Source organism: Rhamphochromis sp. 'chilingali' (assembly GCF_963969265.1).
Source record: "Rhamphochromis sp. 'chilingali' genome assembly, chromosome: 2".
Taxonomy (NCBI): Eukaryota; Metazoa; Chordata; class Actinopteri; order Cichliformes; family Cichlidae; genus Rhamphochromis; species Rhamphochromis sp. 'chilingali'.
Genome location: NC_137930.1, coordinates 67,388,697 through 67,414,654, shown reverse-complemented (window position 1 = coordinate 67,414,654; position 25,958 = coordinate 67,388,697). Strand labels below are relative to the sequence as shown.

Sequence of the window (25,958 nt, the reverse complement as noted above, 5' to 3'; positions counted from 1 at the left end):
TTGATTCCTTTACTTAACCCCTTTTCTTACACTTATTGTCCATGCTTGACTTTTGCACCTTTTAACCTCTAACACGAGAAGACGAGCTGCATCTTTTCCTGTGTGAGTAACACCACTACAACCTCAGCATGTGACAAGCCGCTTATGCTTAACAAATCCCACCAAGCTTGGACGGCTGCCCCAAAGGAGGAACATCATGGCTTCATGCTGACCAAGAAAAGTAAGGTAGCAATATTATTTTACATGGATCACATGTAAAATCTAATGCTTTGAATTACACTTTCATTCATCTCATCTTATAATGTTGTTGAGCTGTTGGGGTCATGATCTGGATTTAGGTTCAGACCTCTTTCATTCAAATCCCACAGAAGGTGAATAATCTCCATAATTGAAATGCATGAAAATCCTCTGTTCTCTATGCACTCTGTGCAGTTTCATTATCGGTTTTTGTGTTATGTATGTTTCATCAGCAGAAAAGGGAACTGAGCTAAATCCTATCATGTGTGATAAATTGTGCTCTGACTGTCGTCCAAAGAGACCAAGAGACAAATAACTAACAATAGATGCACTTTACTGTTGTCCTTTTTGGACAGACGCAGAGAAAGATGAAAAATGTCCTTTTTCAGACTAAACGCTGGTTGGAATAAAGAGGTGTTGAATGTCTCGATTTATGACAAATGTTTCATGTTTAGTTGATTCAGCAGGCAGAGTGAGTATGGCTTATTGAAATGAAATGCTGCTTAGACAAAGACTAATCCAGCCCTCGAGATTTTAGTCTTGTGGACACACGTGGTGGTCAGTTTGAGGCAGACATCAAAGGAAGTAAATGGACTGTATGTACTGTCTCATGACCAAAGTTACATTGTCAGCGTTATCCAACTGCACCACACAAGTCATCGTTATCATCGGTCAGTATTGCTTGGTGGGAATTACAGCTGGAACTAAACTCTTAACCTAGGAATCAACATTCGCTCAGTGAGTGTTTATGTGAGGGAAAAACTATTAGAATCAAAAACCTGGTATTGACTTCCACAAGATTTTGCATCCTATCTGGATTTTCTCCATTACACCTGGAAATGAAACTTTATGTGGGATCCCAGTTCATCATAAAAGCTTCTCTGAGTTTTTGTCAGCGCTCTGTACACGAGCCAGGTACATATTACTCAAATATATCCACCCATATATTTTCTTAACCACTTATCAAACTGATGACAGCAGGGGAACTTGAGTCTAAGGGTGGTTGCCTGGTTGTACTGTTACACTTTCGAAGTACAGTGCTCTGTGCGAGGTTGCTGAAGTTGCTCTGTTTTTAGGGACTAAATGGTTATTGGAGACAGAATCGCAGCTCTGGCTCTCAGACATACCTGGGCTGGTCTTGTTGTTGCATGCATTAGTAATTCTGTTCACTGACATCATGATGTACATTTTCATATATTAAGTACAGCAGTTGGGTACTGTACTTAGAAGGTAACTTTTTCACTTAGTACTGACAAATTTTAGCCAGAGGTATCCAGATACGTCTTTGTGTTTAATGTATTCGTGTCCAAAATATGTTGATTTGCATCTGAAATTAAACAAGAACATCATTCAGATTTAGTAGCTGTTCTGAATATCTTCAGTGCAGAGACACCAGCCAATATCTGTTTACAAATTAAAGTCTCTTATGGAAATTAATATCTTGCTTAACAATTTGACATCAAATGTAAAAGCGCCCAAAAAAATAAATAAATAATAACATACTTGTTTTTCTCCCTGTAGATATTTGACTGTTTAAGGAGCCAGCGCAAGTGAACATGGACTCTGCATCGAGAGCTCAGAGGAGAAGGATAACCATGGCGGCAGCTGCAGCTCCCGACGGGGGCTACGCCTGGTTCATCCTGCTCTCCTGCTTTCTAGTTTTTGGTCTGACCTTTGGGGTCATTAAAGCATTTGGTGTATTCTACGTTGAGATACATCGATACTTTGAAACCACAGCAACAGGTACATCGTGGATCACCTCTATTGCGGTGGCTACCATTCACATTGTAGGTAACTATCAGCAAGTTTTTAATCTTAAGCATGTCTGTATTTAATACAAGCGTATGGAAGTGAGTGTGGTGAGAGTAGACATCGGAGCATCCCGACACATTTTCCTATTTTGACAGTATTATCTCGATGCGTTTACCCTTTAAATGCCCTCCACTTTTTAAGTTGTGGCCACCAGGTGTCGCACTTCTACAATTTAAAAAATGGTTAAACATTTGACACCCGGTTCTTTTCATGCTGAATGAATTCTACTGCATTAATCACAAAACTACCAGGAAAGTACTCAAAATAATAAGATATAATTTTGAACCCAACTGTTAGGATAGTTTGGTTATATAAATTATATAGCTGGACAATAAAGGACACTCTTAAGTCGACGATTAAAATTCTAAGCAAGTTACAGAACAGATTAAAAAGCATCTGTTATACTATGAAGTGTGTAAATGTTGTTATGGAATCAGTTATATGAGTATGTCCTATGTGTCCATTTGCAGCTCCAGTGGCATCTGCACTCAGCGCACGATTCAGCCATCGTGCTGTAGTGATAACGGGGGGTCTGATGTGCAGCTTAGGAGTTGTATTTGGGGCTTTTGCCAATAACCTCACTGAACTCTACTTAACAGTAGGGTTTCTAAATGGTAGGTGATACAATGCACACAAAACCAACCGAAAACACAACACAGAAAATATCATATTTGCTGTTTTTCTTTGCTACAGGATTTGGCTACGCTTTAACGTGGACGCCCACAGTGACCATGCTGGGCTATTACTTTGAGAAGAGGCGCCCGGTGGCAAATGCCTTATCCAGCTCAGGAGAATGCATTTTTACCTTTGTCCTCACCCCTTTATTTCAGCTGCTGATTGACAGCTTCTCTTGGAGAGGTGCTCTGCTGATCTTAGGGGGTCTGCAGCTTAACCTGTGCGTAAGTGGGATGTTGTTGAGGCCCCTGAAAGCCACCAAAGATCCTACTAATGGCAGTGAGATAAAAGCTGCAGAAGAAAGCTTGGAAATCAGATCAGTCTCTAAAGAGGACTTGGATGAGGTCAAGTCCAGCTGCCATGTAGGGAAAGAGCTGGAGGATGCTGATGAGTGGAGAGTGGAACTATGTTTTGAAGATCCCAGTGACAAACATGATATGACTGAAGAATCAACCAGCAGAACTAAGTGGACTGAACTAAAGAACAAAATTCTTCTGTATGTAGATTATACCCTCATTACAAATGCTCAGTTCATGATCTACTCTATGTTTGGGGTGTTTGCTGCTCTGGGTTTCTTTGCCCCAGCTCTGTTCCTGGTTCCCTATGCCCGCAGTAAAGGGATCGAGGAGTACCAGGCAGCTGCTCTTATGTCCATCTCTGCAGTGCTGGACCTCTTTGGAAGAGTGTTTTTTGGCTGGGTGGCAAACCTGAGACTGACAGAGACGGTGCGTTCAATGTAATAATGAACCAGACCTAGAACCATACTTTGAAAATCACATGATAGCAAAGTGCTTCTTATTAACAGTATTACAGATCAAACAGATATGCCTGTTGAGCAAGAAATATTGTAGGTGATGGGTGAAACAATAAGTAAATCATTACAACTTAATATCTACGGAAAGGTAAATAATGCATCGATACTTGGGATGTTCCCGGCGACTCATTGAGAAAAAAAATGTAACTAGCCCTCTAGTCTGAAACTAAGAAACACTCTAATGCACTGTTTCCCATTTCCAGGTGCAGCAGCTGACGGCTACAGTGATTCTGCTGGGTACAGTGTTACTGCTATGCCCGTTGGCTACCTCGTTTTCAGAGCTGGTTGCTTTTAGTGCAGTTTACGGGCTGGTGTATGGTGCAACGGTTGCCATTCACATCACTGTGCTGGCTGAGGTTGTGGGCATCCAGAGGCTCGGAAGTGCACTGGGGTTCTTCATGCTTATACGCAGCAGCGGAGGCCTGCTTGGACCACCTATTGCTGGTGAGTTTTTATAGTGAACACTAAAAACAACAGACATGTTAAACCTTCTGTGAATATCACAAAAGAAATGGATTTTTAACTTTATGTTGTTGCTGTGAAACTCATCCATTTAGGTGTTGTGACTGCAAACTAAAAGGTATAATTATTGAATTGTTGCTTTATATTAACATTTCTATTTGCAAAGCTTTAGAAACATTTCAAGGTCGCAGTGTCCCCTCACATTATCCAATACATAAAGTCTTACACAGTGGTTGTGCTTATGCATTTTTCTACGATGTAACTGCAGCGCACTGAAGCTCAGTGGAATCAAATGAGATTTTGATACCTTGCTTACATTCAGTACTGCTTTACAATTAATAATGGATTTCATCAAATGTCCATCTGACAGAATCCTTGTTATTCTATTTACACTTTCTTTTGTATTTAGAGGGCAAGTGGGTAAAAATCACATTATGATGCTACTTTATGTTTATTTTACAGCTGATCGCTTCCAAATATGTCTTTTTCTTGTTAAAGAGAGGCTCTTTCCCACTGATTTTTCCTTCTGTTACACTGCATTGCAACAGCAGCTGCAGTAACTATGCATGCAAAGCAGAAAAAAAGAGCAAAGAGATGACAAATGGCAAATAGACGCCTAACTGGAAGTGCATGTGTCCTTTTTTCAGCTATTTCATCTCACCACCTTGCCAAGATATATTTAAACGAGTTGCAAATATGCCATCATACATCTCCAGTAATCTGTCTGCGAATTTAATTAAAAAGGCATTTCTTGAACTAAATTACAGTAAAATGTTTTTCTGCTCCTCTCCTCTCTCTGTGCAAACCAACACATACCATGAGCCCCGCCTCCCAAATCAGCGAGGATTTAACCTGATTATGGAGGTTGTGACTCACATTCACACACAACACTAAAGAAAAGCAGTTAATAGAGATTAGAAAACATCCGGTGTGATTTGGCATGCAGACAGACAGATACGCTGCCTTTGGTGGAAGATTTATGGTTATTTGATTTTTCTTTAAACAAAAGAAAATGTTGCATAGAAAAATATCAACAAATACTTTTCAGTCCTCCCCCAGTTTCTTACTTTCCTGCTGACATTTAAAGAATCTTTTTATTTATTTAACTCCCTAAAAATCTCTTAATTTGGATAAAAGTGACACCCCCCACATTTAAATGTTGAATTAAAGAACACGCTCAAGGCTGAAACTGACCTCAAATATAGTTAAATGCTCATTGAAGTGAAGTAGATGCAAATATAGCCAGTGGTGTCCTATTTTTAACTTAACATGGTTCCTCTGACACAGAGGCTATTTCTAACTACTTCTACTACTTTGATGACCGGAGACTTGATGGATTTTGAGGATGCATCAAAGATTCTATTTATGTTTCCTTCATGTGCGTCGCTGGCTTCATTGCCTTAGGATGAACCTAATGTTAGTGCAATCCAATTTCTGCCTCAGTCTTTTGCTTGTTCATGAACAATAACATAGCTTAAACATTGTTGTGTTTGTTGGTTTTTTGACAGCGCAGGTGAATTCCAGTGATGAATAGATGTTGTCCCACTTCTACTTTTCCTTTTAGGATTCTTCATTGACAAGATGAGTGATTATGGGACAGGTTTCCTCATGGCAGGGGTGTCTCTCATTGTCTCTGCCTTGTTCCTGCTCCTCCTCCACATAACGAACCGAAGAGGTCAGGGCACAGCTAACAAGAGCCAGAGTACACACAAGGACAACAAAGGACAAAGTCTAGGAGGGGAAGAAAAAGAGGAGCAGGACATGACATGATATTCTGCAGTTGGTGAGTTTAAAATGGTGACTGAGCCAAAGATTGCCATCAAAAAAGGAAAAAGAAGAAAGCAAGGACTGGCAAGTTAAACGTCAAAAACTGTCACCCTGCCATATGTTGCTTTTACGTACACAAACGTCACACAAAATTTCCACTGGAAATAAAGAAATTGTCATTTTGTCATTTTGATATAAACACTTCGCAACCCTCTGTTTACTTTTCACAAAGCACAATTTTACAAAGCGATCTGTCTCGTTTTTGTTATTTTCAGTGTTAGCAGTGTCAGTCCTGCAGGCGTGTTTGCAGTCAGTGGATAGGAACAAATGTATTGGGGTTTTTTAAAGATGCATTTGAGATTAATTTCAAGAAAGAGCAAGCAGAAACACATGAAAGGGCTAACCGTTTTTAACTGAATGCTCAATGCTTTTTGTACCAATAGACTGACGAGCATTTTGTACGCTCCCCGAAGCACTGGTAGAAAACACTGGGCTGACTCGTCTGCACAAAGCTGTAGTAATGATAAGATTTGACCTGACCGTTCACAAGGTCATTCTCATATGTTAATAAATACAACTTTGTTACTGAACGTCTTTAATCCTTGTATGGATGATGTGTCTGCATGGACGAGTGCGGAGCCGCTACTTTTAAAATGCAACTATGGCTCCCTCCAGTGACAAGATACTGGTATTGCATTTGCAGCCTTCCTAACTGCAGCACTGAGCTGAAAATGCTGATACATACAGATCACAGAGAGGATTACAGACTATTGGGGGGGGAAATTAGTTGCAGTTAGTTGTATGAAATCCTAAACTGTGTGAAGCATCCTCTCCTTTACTTTCAGGCCCCTTGTAAACAGCCCAGACGTTATCTGAACTATTCAAAGCTTCAACATTGGAGTTTGAAACCCACCGGGATTTTTTCCTGTCCTATGCTGTACAATTTTTGGTACATGCAAACCCTGCAGTAATGCAAACACACAGTAACGAGTGTAAATAAATACATCCCTCTTCATAAACCTGTAATAACGAGATCCAAAGTGAGGTTTACAAGCAGTGGCCCACACTGGAATGCCCCCACACTAAGAGGCACAAGATATGCAGACTCACACAGGCCAACACACACAGCAAAGGCAAAAGGCTACAGAAATGAAAACTCGCCACAACAAGAGAGCTGCTCTCAGAATACCACAAAGCTTTGATCTACCAGACAGGAACAAAGACCTAATCCATGTTTCATAGGAGCTCTACATGAAAACCAAACACACACATTCATTCACACACACTCGCAGGCACACAGTACGCCGTGGTTGAGTGCCAAGAGACGGATGCGACTACCTATCGTCAGGAAACGGTTATTGTTTTCTGAACTGAACAAATGTGCATTTTCAGACCAGTAAAATCAGAAACTAGGGCGGGTTATGCAGTTTTCATTTTCAGTGTAAGGACTGGTTTATTGAACCAGTGATTTGCAGACCATATGAGAGCCATGCAGTTACACGTTGTTCCAAATTTTCACCAGCTCATCGTTGTGGCTGTGAAAACCTCATTCTGTCCCCCGTCCTATTTTGACACTTGTGCACGGAGCACAACAGACAAAAGTCCTTCCAATGTCCGTCAGAGCCCAGCAGAAAGTTTCTCTCGCTCTGCTGGCATCCGCCCACAGGCTGCCTCATTTTTACAACCAATCAAAAACAACAAAGCAAAAGCCTGTGACAGTGATACTGTGAAAGAAATGTTTTTCTGCAGGATTATCTCTACATAGTTTGAATAATTCGAGTTTACCAGTGTGGATGATTTGAGCTTCGTGATCAGCTTTTGGAATATAAATGATGTTTAGTCAATACCGAGGACCCACAGTGTACCAAGAGAAGAACATGACCCAGCAGCATGTTGGTAATTTGACTATGATTTGCAATCAGACATCTTATCCAGATAAAATATCCAGACTTATTCATTACATGAGATAGGATATTAGTTACAGAGGTCATATAGACTTTGCAGCTTCTTCAGAACTATGGACCAGATGTGGTGTAAAGTGCACTGCAACCTAATAAGTCGACTTTTACATTTAAACAATTCAGTCACAATAAATACGGTGTTTTCTTCATGTATATGAGGGAAAGACCTCGTCGGTGGGATGTGTGTAAAAAGAGAAAGAGAGAGAGAGAGTGTGCGAGGCGGAGAGCAGTGACCTGAGGCAGCCTAAATCTGACCCTTTCAGCATCATCTCCAACACAGCTGAATCAAATGGCCTGATAACAAGCCATTCATTTGATTCAGCTGTGTTGGAGTAGGGATGCATCTAAAAGCTGCAGGATAGTAGCTCTCGAGGACCGGGATTGGGCACCCCTGTGTTAGAGGATACAGTATCGTGATATTTTAGTGAACAGAAGGAAATCGAGCAGAATCACATCAGTGAGAAAGTCGTCCTGATAATGAGAAATTAATGAAACAGCTAAAAAGGGTTTAGATTAATTAAGATTTATAGCAAACAGAAGCTCACAGTGTGCACAGAAATCATTACTAAAACATATCAAAGCTGTACACATGAGCAGATTTTTGATTTTAGTTGATTTGAGATGTCACAAGATATCTGTAGTACTTTCAGGGGAATGTTCTAGACTACAACAGACTTAAAAAACCAAACACACAGCCTAGAAGTTTGAATAACGAACACACGTGAATTTGGAGTTTGTTTGACGCGCTCCCTGCCTTGAATAAACGTTCAGTTTGCAGGCGATTAAATCTTTTGTAAATAAAAACAGCCTTTTTCTGATTTTAAGGTTACTGACAGTACTGAAGGGGAGTAACTGTTTGGGCGTCATGAATGCCTTTTTGTCTGTCATCTATCACAAACCCTTCCTCTCCTTTTATCTGCAGCTCTTCCGCCCCGCACCCTCTTTTTATCTTTCCACCTTGATCTTCTTCCTGCGCTAACCCACAGTATTAAACAGCTGCCATGCTTTAAATCATCAGTGTGTTGCTGTATCTCTAACACTCTTAAATAGTAAACCTTTAAGTGCCATACAAAGGAAGCAAGATTTTATTTATAACATGCACCGACCCGATACTTCATCAAAATGCTAATACTGGGTTAGACCCGCTTTTGCATTCAGAACTACTCTAATTCCTCATGGCGTGGATTCAACAAGGTGCTGGAAACATTCCTGACTCTGTGGTCCATACTGACATGGCAGGTTCACACAGCTGCTGCAGATTTGTTGGCTGCACATCCATGATGTAAGCTCAGCTCATTTCAGTTTTATTTATCTGGTGCCAAATCTCAACACTCACTTTATATTGTAAGTTAAAGACAATAACGGAGCGAAAACCCCAATAACCAAACCACCTGTGAGCATGCATTCAGTGACACTAGCAGGGAAGAACTCCCGGCAGAAGCAGGCTCAGTGAGGCCATCTCCAACGACCGGTTAGGGATGACGGGAGGAAGACGGGGAGTTTATGAATAACTAATGATTACATGCACACTGAGTGTGAAAAGAGGTGAAGGGAGAAGCAGAGAAAGGTGACTGCTCTCCCATTCTTCCATTAAACACCCTATAAACCACATGTAAACCAGCAGTCTGAGAGCAAAGTGCTCCATCGTGGTGATATGCTGCTATGAGGTCCTTAAGATAAGATATGGCCTGACTGAGATATAAAGATAAGCAAGTATCTGTGCCTTTGACTGTTTGTTAATGTTAATGCTCCCTTTAACGAGTGGCATCATGTGGACTTGGACAAAGAGCTACGATATACCTGGGAGCTCATGTTTTTTCTACCATGTAATTATGATCATTGCAAAGTTGGCATTTTAAAATTGAATTACATCTCCTGTCATTTGTGTCAGACTTTAGTTACTGGAGCTCATCAGTGGCTCGTTTAGCAAATTAGAAGGAATGCCACTGCAATCCCACAAGTGAGCCTCTGTTTCCTGTTCTTAGCTGACGGGAGCGGCATCCAGTGTGGTCTTCTACTGTTGCCCAACTGCTTCAAGATTAGATGTGCTGCATACCTTGGCTTTAATCAGAGGTTAATTGAGTTAGCGATCTTCAAGCAGCCTGGCCATTCTAATCTGACCTCTTAAATCACCTTTCTCCCCATTCTGATGCTCAGTTTGAACTTCAGCTGCTCGTCCTTATCCCGACTACATGTTTAAATACACTTAATAATAATAAATTGTGTGTGTGTGCGTGCATATGTGTGTGTATGTGCGTTATAGTAGATAAAGATCACGCACATCAAAGGCCAATCTTTGCATGTAGTATAATATTTGCTTCATTTGCTAAAGTTCAGTTTTCAAACTAGAAAACAAAAAAGCAAACACATGAGAACAATCAGTAAAATTGCAATTAAGTCACAGATTTGTGTAACTGATCCCAACTGGTTCCTCAGAGTTTACATTCTGTCAGACACATTAAAACCAAATGCTGGGAAGCAGCGAAAGCCTGCTGGACCTTTTTCAATGTGACTTAGTGAAAAATAAAACAAGGTGGACTTTTATTGCCGTTTGATGTACACAACATCAAAAGGAGTTAAAGTGCTGTAAAAACTTGCCCTCTGCTCTGTACAAGTGCAACAAAGCTCGGGTATCCTTCTGTCACTTCTGGCACAGCATTGCAGGATGAAATCATGTAGCGTGATCATCTTATTACCAAACACACAATTTATTATCAGAATTTTCCGCTAATTGTTGTCATATGTACTGCGTGTGTCAGGGGGTTAAAGCTCATCCAAGTGGAACTTTGACTCCTGACCACATTCAGCAGCCGAGTTCAAACTAACCAATCGCAGCTGACCTGTGACCTCTTGCGTTGACCCTCTGACCCCAACTGACAGGCCTGATTAGAAATGAATAATCTGACAAGTTTCAGCTTCAGGCTTCAGCTCACTGATACAAACGCAGCCCACACAAAAAGCTAATAAACATTAAAAGCCACACCAAAAAGATAAATGATCTATTCACTCGCAAAGCTGGTTTCACCCCTGCATAACTCCACAAATGGCATGTTGTCTGTCAGTTTATTTGTCACTAAACTATTTCAGAAATGTTTTAATAATTACATTTTCAGCCATTCTGGTTCCAACATCCATGTTTTTTCCAACATAGAAGGTAAATGATCAATTGGACCATCTTCAGGTGAAACAAATGTGTCCATTACTTTGTCTTACTTGTTACTGTTCTATGACCAAATTAATGCAATACGTTGTTCAAAGATTCATTTCAATTCAATTGTATTTATATAGCGCCAAATCACAACAAGTCGCCTCAAGGCGCTTCATAGATACAGAGAAAAAACCAACAATCATATGACCCCCTATGAGCAGCACTTTGGCGACAGTGGGAAGGAAAAACTCCCTTTTAACAGGAAGAAACCTCCAGCAGAACCAGGCTCAGGGAGGGGCGGGGCCATCTGCTGTGATTGGTTGGGGTGAGCGAAGGAAGACAGGATAAAGACATGCTGTGGAAGAGAGACAGAGGTTAATAACAGATATGATTCAATGCAGAGAGGTCTGTTAACACATAGTGAGTGAAGAAGAAACACCCAGTGCATCATGGGAATCCCCAGCAGCCTACGTCTATTGCAGCATAACTAAGGGAGGATTCAGGGTCACCTGGTCCAGCCCTAACTATATGCTTTAGCAAAAGATGCACATTTAACATTAAAGTCACATTAAAGAACAATCTTCAGAACAAATTTTAAATATATTTTCTTCTTCCACATATCACTTTAGCACATGTTCACAAAATCTGGTAAATCTTTGGTTTTGGTTCATTTAAATGTTGCCGTGCATTTCGTCCTCCTTACATTGACGCTAATGCACAGAGTCAGCAATAAAGTCTCTGTGGACTGAATCTGCAGAAGCTCATTCCTTTATTGCTAAGATCATGGTAACAAAACATTAGACGTCAGGGTTGGTCCATGTGATTGGAGTAGGTTTACTAGCTGTTGTTGTACTGCTTAATGTTTCTGTAGTACCTCAGTGATTGGTTCATATTATCCCTAGAAGCCTTTGGCAATGTGTTAAAGACCGTCAGCACTAAATAACTCCTCTCCTGCAGTCTCTAAGATTAACAGCATGAGGAATGAACATTTGATCCCATTATTTACTGCAAAAAATCCCAGTATCAACAAGAAATATGATGAATTATATAGGGAAACTCAAGCATCTGTGGTATGAATGCATGGTGTGTGTACATGTTTGGCTACAGTAGACCCCAACCACAAAGCTTACTGGTACTTATACTTTTTGTATTTAAATGTAACCTCTGTTGAAACTCACAGATTCTGTCCAGATGCACAAGCTGGCCTTTGCTGTGAAACACATGTCACACATTTACCTCTTTGGCTTCTATGAAATCACACTCTCTGCTCGTGTACAAACATGAAAAAGAGGGGCTGCTCTGTCCGCTGAGCCACATCTGTCTTTGGAGAGCTACCAAACATTACAGCATGAATCAGGCTAGAATTAATCAGAATCAGAGAGGATTTAATATGGAGTCCCCAGAGATTTGCAGACACTCCATCCTCCCAGAAACAACTACAATGCATCTTTTTCTCCAGAGAACAGCTGTCAGATGAAAGGATTTTTTTTTTTTTGCCTTTCAAGAGGAGCCTGTCTCTAAACAGACTGCAATCAAAGATTTTCTTTTAGGTGTCCAGCCCCTTATCTTTCTCATTTCTGTCTTATATAGATGACACACATATAACATTGTTTCCAAAATAGTTCAGATGCTGTTCCCTGTAACAGAAACGCAGACAGAAAATGCAAGTATGAATGGATGTATTTAATTTAAAAAGTACTTGGAAATTTCATCATATGTGTGAAAGAAAATCATGGACACTGGTTATCAACCAAAAGTATCCAGAATAATATAGAGCTGGGACTTATTTGGAGCAACATATGCATGCATTTAACTGATGTTGTTTTCCAGGAAAGGCCTTACACGCTTCGGCAATGCCAGCAAGGCTACAGGTGCTCAGCTGGCCACCCTGTAGTCCGGACCTGTTGTGCATTTAAAGCACTTGGGGTGTTGCTAAAAAGAAAAGAGCAACTGAAATTCAAAATCAAACAAATAGGGGGAAAATGTTTTGCTTTCAAAACCACAGTAACTGATCTTTTTGATTCCCAGTGTAGATAAAAGTAGATGCAATAGACTCTTTTTTTGCCACAGACCAGCAGTTTTATTACTTAACTGTATTCAGAGCGATATGTTCTTATATCTTGTAGCTGCTGGCTGGATTGTTTCAACCGTATCCTGATCTCGTCTTGTTTGGTTATACTCGTTTATACTGTAAATTCCACCTTTAGAAAGAAGGGCAGGATGTAGATGTGAGAACATGTCTGGGAAGCACTGCTGTAAACGGGACAGCTGAATTCCACTCCAGCATTCCAGGAGTGTAATTATAACTTAGCATAAATATGGAAGGTAAATGAAACAAATCATTCATTAAATTCCACTATCGTCATATCTTATTGTCCGTGTCGTCCACCCCTTACCCTTTGCATTTTCATTTTTTTCTCCCTTGCTTTTGCTTTACTTTGTCTTTTGTGTAAGTGAGCCCAGGGGCCTCTCTCTCAGTGACACCGGCTCTGCTTCTGTAAAACTAATAATGACTGAGATTTGTGCCGGCTTAGCATTCTTTCTCCCTTTCAGTGCAAGACGCAAAGAATGGGGAGAAAGGTCCGGTGGTAAGGTGGTGGGGTGAGTCGGGGGAAGTGGGGGGTGGGGTTGAGATGAAGGGCGTCCTAGTTTAAGGGGGGGGGGGAGATGATGGAGAAAAAGACAGAGAGGCCCCTTTCCCTGGAATACACCACATGCTTTTATTGTGCATGGATCAATGCCACTGAAATCACTGTGAGTGCTCTGCCAGCAAACATTAGCTTGTATTTATTCACACTTGGACACTCATTCAGACAGCTAGGTGTATTTGTGCAATTTCAGACACCTTGCCATATGAATCAGGTGTGTCCTAACTCTGTTGTAATTCAATCTTGAACTGTTAATAGTTAAAAAGCGTGTATGAACTCCAGGCTAGCAGTGAAGTCTTTTTAAACCCCGTGCAAAGAAACGAGATAAAATAAAATAAGTCACAAATGCACGCTGACAAAATGCTGTCAAATTTACATAAAGATCACCAGATGTGCTACAAGATGCAACGAGGGGCCAAGGGGCGGTCTCACACTCACTGCCCTCTCCAACAGTCCTCCCTCCCTCCTTTCACCTCCCCTTCTCTCTTCCAGAGACATGTGCACACGCTGTGCCAGCAGACAGTTTCAGCTCTCGGTAACTGATGCACAGACTGCTGCTGTTTCTCCCTTCCCCTCTTTACTCCCCCTAACAATTCTCCTTCCTTTCCTGTACTGCCTCTATTCATCCCCTCTGTACTTTCCTCTACTTTTTCTCTACTCTGTCATTCTGCCCGTCACTTTTCCTCAGCCGGATATAAAGGCAGGACCTGTTGGAGGGAGAGCGCTTGTGTAATTTCTGGCTGCACTTGAGCACCCAGAGTTGTTGCTTCAGCTGGAAAGGCAACAAACCAGAGGACCTACAAACAGCTACAGGACAAACTCCGAGTAAATCTCTGTAATAAAGAGGAAGAAGGAATACTTCTGAGAAAATAAAGGAGAAGAAGGAGGGGGATGTGCAGAACACAGACCATGCCAGGCTCTTTGCTGGTGCTCCTGTCCCTGTTGGTCCTGTCCACAGGAAGTGATGCCAGAAGAATCAGGAAAAGAGGACTCAACCATAAGGTGGGGCACATAACCTCACCTTTCTACTGTACATACGAGTGTGTGTATTTCTCTGTCTCGGGGTTGTTTAGAGAATCTTTTAAAGTGGAAGTCGGTGAAAGCTCACAGCACTGCAGTACAATGTCTGCTCGGTTACAGGGAGGCACTTTGAGCTGTCAGGGCAGTTTTGTGTCTGAGGTGAGAGGTGTTCGAGTAGGCCTGAGGGCTGTGATTAAAATGACCGATAGTGTTGTGGCATAGTACAAAACACATTTACAGAAAAAGTGCATTTACTCAGGTTTTATACTCAAAGGAAGAAATAGATATTTTTACTCTACAATCACCAGCTGGATATTTTAAATCAGATTAAATTGGTAAATAAAGTTATATATTATATCTTGTTTTATATCAATTCCAAAGTCGTGGAGGAAAAACAACAAATTGCAGCTCTGAAAGTTAATTCAGGACTTTTCCAAACCCAGGAGCGTGAAATTAGATTTGTGGCACCCCACATGTCCCAGCTATGCTAACTGTGGCTAGGTAATGACCATGATTTTGATTAAATAGGCCCAATCCACACGATGCTAGCTTTTTTTATATGATCACTTATTATCATCGGGAAATATTGTAGCTTTTAACGGAAACTGTATGAGATAGGCATGCTTGTTAGTTTTCAGATGAAACATTGAAACAAATACATTTTAAAAAATGCTAAAAATCAGATCAACAAAAATGTAACAGAGTAAGTACGTAGTTCAGTCTGGAGAAGAGTCGGTGTTTTGCTTGAGAGAACTTTAACATTTCTTTCACCGTTGCGAAACAACGGTTTGAGAGCAGATGTGCTTTGATTTATAGATGCATGAAAAATCCACTCAGACAGGCGAGTTTTGAAGAGTAACAGAGAGTGTGCAACAGGTTGGAATAAGTAATAATTCTATAGGAGCAGTGGGGGGTATATGGGATGTTCAGCATTAGTTGGTGTGTGTGTGTGTGTGTGTGTGTGTGTGTGTGTGTGTGTGTGTGTGTGTGTGTGTGTGTGTGTGTGTGTGTAGTGGATTATTAGGGCAGGAACTGAATTTGCAGGCCAGGCCCCCGCTTGTTAACTCAGCTCAGTGTAGCTGATTGATCATCTCTAACAAGGGCTCACTGTAGCGTGCTGCCTTTCCTCTCTGTAACCTTTCATGCTTCAGTGTTCTCACCTTCTGACTTGTTTGTGGCCTCTGTCTCTCATTTTCAGCCTTTCTCTAATACTGTATGTAACTGTTACCATTCCACCCTCGTTCTGACCCGATTTCTCTTCCCCGCTGACCGTGTGCTTCTCTCAGTACACCACCCTCCGTTTTCCCTCAAATATCTTTCTCTGGTCTCCTCCTGCTCTCAGGATGGGCCAAAAGAACCGTCCGTCTGGACTCTGCCTCAAAGCTGCAGTAATTGGAACATGCTGAGACAGCTCTATAGACAGAGTTTGCCTTTTACTCCTTGAACCTTTTCATCTCGGTATCTTGCAATCTTTCTTTTTTTTAAATCTCCCACATACACACACTCAGCCTCATTCATAACGCCAAGGCCATACAGAAAGACAAATTATAGTCACGCAGTATTTAACATACACACTCCACAGAAGGATATTTTGTCTCGAAAGGAAAATTGGTAAATTTGAAATCAACACAAGACCACCAACATGCTCAGTTTTGCCTTTTGAAGCCTTTTCTTGAGATTGTATAATAAGCTTTAAACCATAACAATATGAATACACGATCCGTTTAGATTAACCAAAATTTTTACATGCAAGTAGGTTCGTATATTAATACAGGAGAGGAGGTCAGATTTTGGCAGATGTTTGTTTTAACCTTAAAGAATGTATTTTGGTCAGTAATGGATAGAACACGCTGACATTTTCCCAAAACCAAAGTATCACTTGGATTTAAGAGAAGTGCTACATGCACTGTGTACACCAAGAGTTGATCACTTGTATTTTTATTTTTTATTCCTATTTATTCTATTTATCCCCTTTGTATATTTTATTTATATTTGTCTCTGTATTTATATATATGTGTGTGTGTGTGTGTGTGTGTGTGTGTGTGTGTGTGTATATATATATATATATATATATATATATATATATATATATAACAATTCTGTAACTGTAACTTCGGTCGTTGCTGTGCTTTTTTTTGGAAGTCGAATTTCCCAGAGGAACCCACCCGAGGGATTAATAAAGTTCTATCTTATCTTATCTTATCTTATCTTATCTTATCATTTAGTATACTTGTAAATCTTTTGAAAGAAAGGTGTTTGCATGACAGTCTTTCCATGTTCCATCTCTGCGCTTCAATAGAAACATGCCGGTCTAAGAATGATTTACATGTAATCAGAGTATTTAGGTAAGAAATGGGCCTAAAGGCTGCAATGGTCAGAGTGATAGAGATGCTAATAGAATTAGGCCAGTTTTCAGCACCTGTCTAATCAGGCTGGAGATTGCCTGTTCTGTTTAAGCGCTTAAAAGGAACAAAAAGGAAATGGACCCACTCTTATGTCTGAGATAAATACCTCAGCAGCGCCTCAGTTTGAAAGTTTTGGATCTATAAGTTTCCCCCTCTTACCAAATCATTGCCCAGATTTTCAGATTCCAGATTTGCTTTGCACACACCCACCACTCAACCAGATTGTTTAGTCTCATATAGCCATAACACAGTCTGGCTCAGACATCTGCCTGGGCATGCCCGTGTGCAAAGCAGTGTCTCACAGTAGCATTATAAATCTTTAGTTTCATCTAAGTGAAGTGATGTGGGCCCTTCTGACAGTATCTGCTATTAAGCAGAACGTGAAACACTTGGGCTTCCTGGCGTTTGTCTGGTCATGTGTTTGAAGGATAAGCATGCAACTGCTGCCTGATCTTTGAGAGATTTGTGGACATTTGTGGCGTAAATGTTGCAGACTGGTGGTGATGGCTTGTCTTGTAATGCAAACAGTTTCAGAGCTAAAGTTTGAACACTTTAATGCAAGGAATATTGTTTCCAGCTGTATGCAATTGCTCTAAGCTCAAAACTCATCTGTTTAAAACTACTTTCCCCCTGTGATCACATGTGCACTGTCTACTTCTAACTTCTTTATTTTTAGTGCTCTTTTACTTGGTTTTTGTTCATTTACTGTACAGGGCCCCTGAGTGTTTTGAAAGGTGCTTGTAAATGAAGTGTAATATTATTATTGTTTATTATTAGGAAAAAGGGGAAAAGTCTGTAAGCCTGGGATTTATAAATGCATGGAAGGCGCTGACTGTAGAAAGACCAGGCCACGTTTGTAGCTGTGAAGTTTTAAATATGGTGACTTTAAACATGTAGATTTGCTTTGTGGAGGCTCAGAGCTCTGAGAGGACAGAGTGTCAATATGAAGGAAACTACTGCAGCCATTGGTCATTAGCTATAAACCATCAGTTATATCATAGTAGTGTAACACTATTCTCGCTTAGAATCTACAATTTGGGATAATTTTTCTGTTATTATTAATATATTCTAATGAATATATTTGTTTTCTTTTCTGAGACATGACCTGTCAGCTATTTAACTCTGCAGCTCAAAGCAGGATTAATTCCAGTTAGATCTGAGTCTGGTGGTCAGCAGCACATTACTGGACATAACACTGGAGCAGATTATTGCTCAGTACCACAAACCTCAAATATAAACTCCCGTCCAAATCATCCCAAACATTCCTTCTGTTGAAAGAACGTTGTGTAAACCAACATGATGTCTGTCAACATGATTTCCCATCATTCATTAAAGCTCTCATGTCTTACTGATTTACAGTTTGTCTGTTTTCCTCACAACTTAGCCTGCTGCGTTTGCTCTTCTGTCTTTCTGTCAAACTGACAGCTGCTCTAGAAGCAGGAAATTGGGTCTCACAACACAAAATCTAACCAGATGTGTGCTGTGAGTTTCTTCATTTAGTAAAAGCTGAAGATCTTCCAGATTTAAAATGAAACCTTGAAACCTAACCAAAAGACCAAACACGTTTACCTGTGTGTACACCATGGAAATATATACAACAATCTTTATTTATAGAGCACATTTAAAAACCAACGACATGCCAAAGCGCTTAACATAAAACAAATTAACACAAGTATAAACAGAGTCATAAAAAAATAGAAGTGTAAAATTATGTTCACAGGAAAAGCCACCAATAGAAAAAATATAACTATAGCACAATATAACTATGCCATCAAAACACAATGGCGACAAGACACACACAGCGGAAATAAAAGCATGATAGGAAAATTAAAAGAATAAATAAATCTCTGCAAACAAGGCCAGCATTTAGCCGGTAGAAAAAGCAAGATTAAACAAATACGTTTTAAGCCGTGATTTAAAAGATTGAATAGAGTCAGACGCCCGGATGCTAATCGGAAGGTTGCACAACTCTGGTGCAGCCAGAGCAAACGCTCGATCACCTCTAGATTTCAACCGAGAGATCTAGGCTGCACCAGCAGCCTATATATATTCTTTGGTTTGTTTGTAGATCCAAGTTTCTGTGCATGTGTGTGCTCGTGCACTTGCATCCTTGCACAGACGAAGCAGAAAATGTTAGTATCTGTCTCCGATTTTGTTTTGTCGTTACTTCAAATGGTCAGATTTCAGTTCAGTTTAGGACCTCAAAATCCCATCCTTTCGTGAACCTCGGGACCAAAAAATGGTCCCGCCCCAAAAGTGCTCTAAAAATGTTATATATCAATATTTTTTTCTACTTTAAATTAGTCAATCTTTTAAAACTACTTCTGCTTAAAATATCCATGTCAAGTTTTAATTATATTTTCATTGTTTTAACCCTTTAAATCCCAGTTTTATTACATGAGCGCCCTGTTTTTTTAGCCCCAAAAAACAAAAAAACTAAATATTTTCCAAAAAAAACATTTGAAGTAATATTTGTTTGTTATTATAATTAGGCCTTTAGATGGACTAAAGATTGGCACCAACAGTCATTTCGATCGCCTTTTATTTTTTTCCAGGAGCGCATTTCATAAAATGCACACTATCGACCACGCCCAAAAAGTGCTATAAAAAATGTATATATTAATATTTTATTCCACTTTAAATTAGCCAATCTTTTAGACCTACTTCTCCTTGAAATATTCATGTCAAGTTTTAATTACATTTCGCGGATTTTAACCCTTTATATCCCGGTTTCGTCACATGAGCGCACTGCTTTTTTTGCCCCAAAAACATAAAACATAAAACATAAAATATTTTCCAAAAAAAACATTTGAAGTAATATTTTATTGTTATTATAATTAGGCCTTTAGATGGACAAAAGATTGGCACCAACATTAATTTCGATCCGGTTTTAATTTTTTTTGCAGAAGCCAAAAATGTCCCCAGGCGGCGCTGCTGCTCCTGCTCCCCCGGGGAGGAGTGCCTCTGCCGCGGGTGTGTTTCGCGCAGCGCCGGAGCATATGGTTCGGTTCCCGTGTCTGCAGCACACACTTCCGCTACCACGTGAAAACAAATACGTCATTTCCTGTTGATTAAAAAAAATTAATGCACCCTCAAACGAACCTAAGGTCAGAAAATGGTCCGGAACGAGCAGCGGGCCAAGCTGCTGCTGTACGCGGGAAATTAGTCTGCCTTTTCCGGGTATCTGTCTCGAGCAGGCCGCTGGAGAACATGTGTATGTTCCAGCAGGCGTCACATGTGGAGCAAGGGCGCCACCCGGTGGACAAATAAAAAAATTACAACTCTAAGGCCTGTAGTCCAAAACGAAACCTAAGCTGGAAACCTGACGATCCCTTTGACCGTAATTTTTCTGGCGTGAAAAATAGCGTTTATAATGGGTTTCAATGGGGCACAAATCGGCCACGAGGTTCGATAGTGGATGCATGCCTTTTATTCAGCCATTTAAGCTCATTTAAAAAACTCAGACTGAAATTTTAAAATAAAATGGGAAAAAAATACATGTTTGAAAATTTGGCTATACTCCATTAAACACAGTGGAAATGGCGTGGAATTAAAAAACGGAAAGGCCACGAAATGGTCCCAGGTCCTACCAAGGGAGCCAGGCGTGGTGGCTTCTCCTCATCACCTCTCTGTGAGAAATTGGAACGAGTGAAAGAATCAGCAACTGAGATCAGACTTTAAAGCTACTGTCGTGTTGCTTTTCGACACCAACAGCAGGGGAAGAAAGAAAATGAAAGCATCAAAGAGTGAGCGAGATGGAGTACAGACAGTGACAGATAGATAGATGGAGGGGAAAATATTCCCACAGATATTCATGAACATCACACACAAGCCTGCTGGCAGTTTCTTTATTGGGGAGAAGCAGCAGACAGGAGTGTAAATAAACACTGTGGAACATCTGAGAGATGTGTGTGAGATTTTATGATAGACTTCAAGAAACAGAGCATGACAGCCCTTCTGGCGTACAGCAGTGGAAAAATCATGAGATGACAACTGAGAACAAAGTGGTTAAAGTAAAAGAAGAGTAACAGATATTTAACCAAAGCACAGTCCGAACCAGCATGGGTGATGGTAGCGTTCTCGGGGAGCTGTAATAAATCAGTGAATGGCTCCTGCAGTGTGCACTTTTGCCTGTATGGTATAATTAAGAGCAAGTTCAAACTACACACACACAAAAGCATGCAGTTGAATAAACAGGAAGGGCACGCTTGAGCTTTTTGTAGGAGAGGTTTGCAGGATACACTGGGAACAGATCGGATATAAGATAAGTTCAGATAGTGTAATAATCATTATGTAATTATCCAGTCTGAGCAAACTTTGTAGTACTCATTCACAGAAGAGATGCTGTGAATGAGTACGGAGCTCCAGTAGACTCCTGTCTGTATGAGGCCAGCATACACATAAAAATTAGAGTGGAATTTAACTAGAAAAGCAATAAAATAATCACTGACCACCGACTAACATCAGAGACAACACCCGCAGCAAACTGACAAACAATATTCTTGTTCTTTGGAGATGAAAAGCTTTACTAAGGTATCCAGTTATTTCCTGTTTCTGTCCATGTGTCAAAACGACTGATGAGAAACAAATTTCAGGCCCAAAGTATCAGGCAAAAGAGGAATCTCATTTCAACTCGGTAAAATAATCGAAATTTCAAATTAACCGAAGAACACAACGTTCTCTCCATCTCGCCGACCTCACCCCGTACACCAAACACCCACCGAGCTCTCAGCTGCCAGAAGAAACGAATTCATTTTTAAAGTGTTTGTGGTGCCACCATGAGTGCCAAACATTTGTCTTTTGTGTTTCACTGGTTGGTTCGGAGGAACAGCCTGCAAGCCTGCCAAATAAACAGCACAGTTTTAATGATCGTGTGCCACCCAGAAGCCAATTATCTAATTACAAATCTAGTGTAAGAAGAAACAAAAACAAATTCCTCTTTCTCGCTTTCATCTGCACTCTGGCCCATTCAGAAACGATGCTGCAGTTTCACTTGTTTCTTGCACCGTGTGCTTTCAACATCATGACAAACAGTTTGACAGAGATGCACTACCTTGACCAGTTTAGAAAATAAACTCTAGCCAATTAATAAAATATTCCCCAAATATGTTCCTCCGCTCTGGAGGATCCGAGGTTAAACCAAACTGTTCATTTTGATACAGTTAAAAGGAGAGAAAACACTGACGCTTCGTCCAGAAAAGTAAATACAGTTCGTGAGAAAATATGAGAGTTGGTGTTTAGTTGATGGCAGCTGTGCTTCTTGGGATTTTGCTATAATAATTTCCATGTGCACAAACCCCCAGAACAATGAATGGTCACTTATTCTGTGGTGCACAACATCAGATATTCAATACCAGCAGTGAACAAAAAAATATAATAAAAAAACAAAACACTTCCCTCCACTTGTTCTTGCCAGAACTGTGTGTGAAGTGGATCTTTGCTCAGCTTCATAGTGGCCTACTTTCTCCCTCTCATTCACCAGGGAAGTAAGTGTTCGGTCCCACACTGAAACACCTGACCAATCCAGGTTAAGGTATTGGTAGGCAGGCATGCATGCAGAAATCAAACCTTCACCGCTCCTGTGCACAGTTCAGCTAAGTGCGTGCTGGATGTGCTCCCTCAGGTGTATTGTCGCCCTCTGCTGGTTGCAATGTGGTCACAGATATTATTACACTGAATGAAACTGTCTCAGTCTAATCTACATACATGCAGCACAGCCAGCACCTATTCTGAAAATACTTCCTGTCTACAGTGAAACTAAGCTTTTACTTCAACTGATCAAACACACACGTCCACACATGTGCAATAGCAATAACACTAAACGCAATACTCTTTTCTGGCATTGTTGTATTATACTTGTATATAGCATTTGTATTCTATTTTATTCGATTGTATATAGTATTTTATTTTTATTTTATTCTATTCTATTGTGTACAGTATCTCATAGATATATTATTCCAGTGTTTTTTCTCTAATTCTTCAATGCAACTTTGCACTGTGCACTGCTGTAACAAAATAAATTTCCCACACGTGGGACTAAGGTTATCTTATCTTATCTTACTGTGCTTCAACTTTACTAACTGATCAAAGTAAACTTGTATTAGGAGGCCAGTGATTAGCTTTACTTACTTTATTTTGAAATTCATTTATATAACAGCATGTGAAATCCTACAGAGACATCCATAATGTACTTATTATGGTTTTGTTTACAGCGACACCTGCAAAGTTAATGTGACTCCAGACTCCAGAGCTGCATTTTTATGATCTGTTGTCTTTTAACCGTGTTATTAAAAAAATAAAAAGCATATATCTATCTATCTCAATATCTACTAATTCTGAAGTCGGTATCTCTATTTCTTTTTGTGTGTGTTGCCCTCACATTGGCCTCCAGGGTAATATGTTCCAGTACTTTAAATAAAGAAGAGAGGGTATCGTGCATCAAAGTAACAGACCCCATCCATGGTATATTTCAGACATTTATCTGTCTTTCTTTCTCTCTTTCAGGATTACGAGTATCTCAATCATCCCCAGTCCACACAGCACCAAAAGAATGACCGGTGTCCACCGCCGCCCCAGATGTTACCAGAGCGAGCCTGCGAGGTCCCGGGCTGCCGCTCAGACTCAGAATGCGAGCGCCACAAACGCTGCTGCTACAATGGCTGCATCTATGCCTGCCTGGAGTCTGTGCAGCCACCACCAGGTCAGCAGAACCAGCAGACTGGAATTAAAATAGGGCTTCAAATTATATTAAAGTGATTATTGGTTGGCAATATTTTGATGTTCACAGAAATGCAGGAAGTTATATTTTTCCTCGTATTGTTGTTGAGTATTGCAGTAGCTAAGGATGTGTGTGTTTTGAGCAGTTCTGGACTGGCTGGTGCAGCCCAAGCCTCGATGGTTGGGGGGTAACGGTTGGCTGCTAGACGGTCCTGAGGAGGTTTTGCAAGGTGAGGGCACACACCTGAACAGTTAAGGGTAACACACATGTGAGTCCAGAAAATCCATCTGCAGAACATTTTTGAGTTTTCAGTGCAATATTGTGCAGTGATATTTAATCAGAAGTCACTTTCCTCCCTTCCTGTGTGACAATAATAATCACAAACTGTAAAGACATCTTCACTGTAATAGTCCCACCAGTCTCAAATACAACGCTCCACAAATATTAACAGGAGGGCAGACTTGCTGCTCATTTTCCTTTAAAAAAAAACAACTCTAAAACTTTGAGTTTTTTTCTGAGTTTATATTTGTATGCTGGCATTTCCTGTGGGAAATATTGTTTTTTAATTATTTGAAGGAAAGCCAGAATATAGTGCCACAAAATGACTTTTGCTCTTCTTATTGTCGTTTCCTTGGATACAGAGTGTACAGAGTGTGTTGGTTTTTGTATTTTTTTGCCCACTAGCTGAGGCCTGCAGTACTACTGAGGATGGAGATGAGCCTCTGCACTGTCCTACGGGCTACGAGTGCCACATCATCAATCCAGGAAACCCAGCCTCTGGCATCCCTAACAGGGGACAGTGCATCAAGCAGCGCGGCAACTCTGGTATTATTTTATTTCCCTTGACTTAAATGTTTTAGTGATCGCTCACATGATTGTGATGTGGCTTTAAATGTAGAATTTAACACACATTCTCTCCTATCTATATGTCACTTTCACAACAACCGTCTGATAGAGCTGCTCTCAAAGCTTTGTGCTCTGAAGCGCCACAGGGCAGGATGAGAATGCCAGGCTGTGCCAAGCATTCTGCTCTGGTGTCTCTATCTTGGCAAATGGCACGCTGTTAGATGCCAGGTTTCTCCTTTGAAATAGATCTTGAAATAAACATGCTGGAGTGACCTTGCAAATGAATAGACGGCCACGAGATGAACTGATAACGTGTGATTGAAGCTGTTGGCAGAAATATTAAACCAAGTATTTGACAGAGGGAACTTTATCCATTCATTCAGTTTGTGCATATAACGGTGATTTTAATTACAGATGGACGTAGCTTGAGACACAAATACTTTAAGGACTACAAGGACTACTTAGGTAAGAAGCTCAAGTGAATAAAAGCTTCAAACTGAATATTAAGTAAAGCTAATATGTCTGACATCATTGTGGCTTTTTTATTTGATAGGTACCAGCTCTAACAGTGCAGTGGGCTATGAAAAGCATCACCACAAGCACCTGGGGTGAAGTATGTTCTCAGCCACTCACATAAAAATAAAATCATCCTCATCTGCATTTTCCTGTAAACAGACCCATTTTTTTTTCTGCTCAGGTCGACTTGAACTCAGCCTCAGCTTCGAGCATAGCACAACCTCAGACATCAGTCCAGTCCTGTTTGATCCGCTCGCAGCTAAACCGGGATCAGATGAGGCGTAGTTTAAAAAAAGGTCAGATCTGATCCCGATCTCGTCAGTCACGTGTCCACAGGGAGACGAGTTTCTCACACTCTCAGCATGCATCCAAAGAAAAAAAGCACTTTTGTCCCTCTGTTTGATGTCAGCAAAAAGGGAGGAGGAGAGGCTTTTGGTGAAGGTAGCGCAAGGTGCAAACTGAAGCTGATTAGCAAAATTGTCTAAGCAACCCCGATTTTTGCAGCCCCCTCCCCCCTCTCTATAATTTGTTCCTATTTTCATCCACTGCCATGCTCTCTATTCTTAAGACTGGTCAGCAGAAAAAATCAAGACCATGTGGGCTTCATTCTTAGCTCTAAATTCCTCTTCTGAAATCTGGAATGTTTTATGGACAAGAGGAAAAAAAATCCAGGTGTAGCCGTGAGTCAGCTAAGAAAATCCAGATGTTTTATATTATGCGCTAATAACTCTTAATTAAAAAATAATACCATGTGAGTATGTGGATCAGTAAATTCAGAACAGCTGCAGGTATGTACAAGCTAACAGATGCTGACTGTGACTTGGAAAGCAAAATAAAGAAAGACAAAACTGTTTATTTAAGAGGCCTATTCGAGATGCTCCCCCTGTGAAAAAGAAAACTTAAATTAACCTACTGAAGGAAAGTGACTC

At 40.5% G+C, this 25,958-nt stretch overlaps 2 protein-coding genes across 3 annotated transcripts; both read left to right on the top strand.

The window, feature by feature from the left end:
* Nucleotides 1-1,793: 1,793 nt before the first annotated feature.
* LOC308385006 (monocarboxylate transporter 13) lies at nt 1,794-5,770 on the top strand (the record flags this gene model as incomplete). The annotated part of the gene is made up of 5 exons (XM_080863725.1): nt 1,794-2,028; nt 2,520-2,663; nt 2,743-3,449; nt 3,742-3,982; nt 5,565-5,770. The coding sequence occupies 5 exons, from the start codon at nt 1,794-1,796 to the stop codon at nt 5,768-5,770; spliced, it is 1,533 nt and encodes a 510-aa protein (XP_080719851.1).
* Nucleotides 5,771-14,002: 8,232 nt separating this feature from the next.
* wfdc1 (WAP four-disulfide core domain 1) lies at nt 14,003-25,684 on the top strand. 2 transcript variants are annotated; one of them, XM_080867043.1, is made up of 7 exons: nt 14,003-14,526; nt 23,454-23,649; nt 23,813-23,896; nt 24,352-24,492; nt 24,928-24,978; nt 25,067-25,121; nt 25,211-25,684. In XM_080867043.1, the coding sequence occupies exons 1-7, from the start codon at nt 14,416-14,418 to the stop codon at nt 25,218-25,220; spliced, it is 648 nt and encodes a 215-aa protein (XP_080723169.1). In that variant the 5' UTR covers nt 14,003-14,415; the 3' UTR covers nt 25,221-25,684. The 2 variants fall into 2 exon arrangements, with proteins under 2 accessions (XP_080723169.1, XP_080723170.1); XM_080867044.1 differs by having other exon boundaries at nt 14,004-14,526; nt 25,067-25,126.
* The last annotated feature ends 274 nt before the right edge of the window (nt 25,685-25,958 follow it).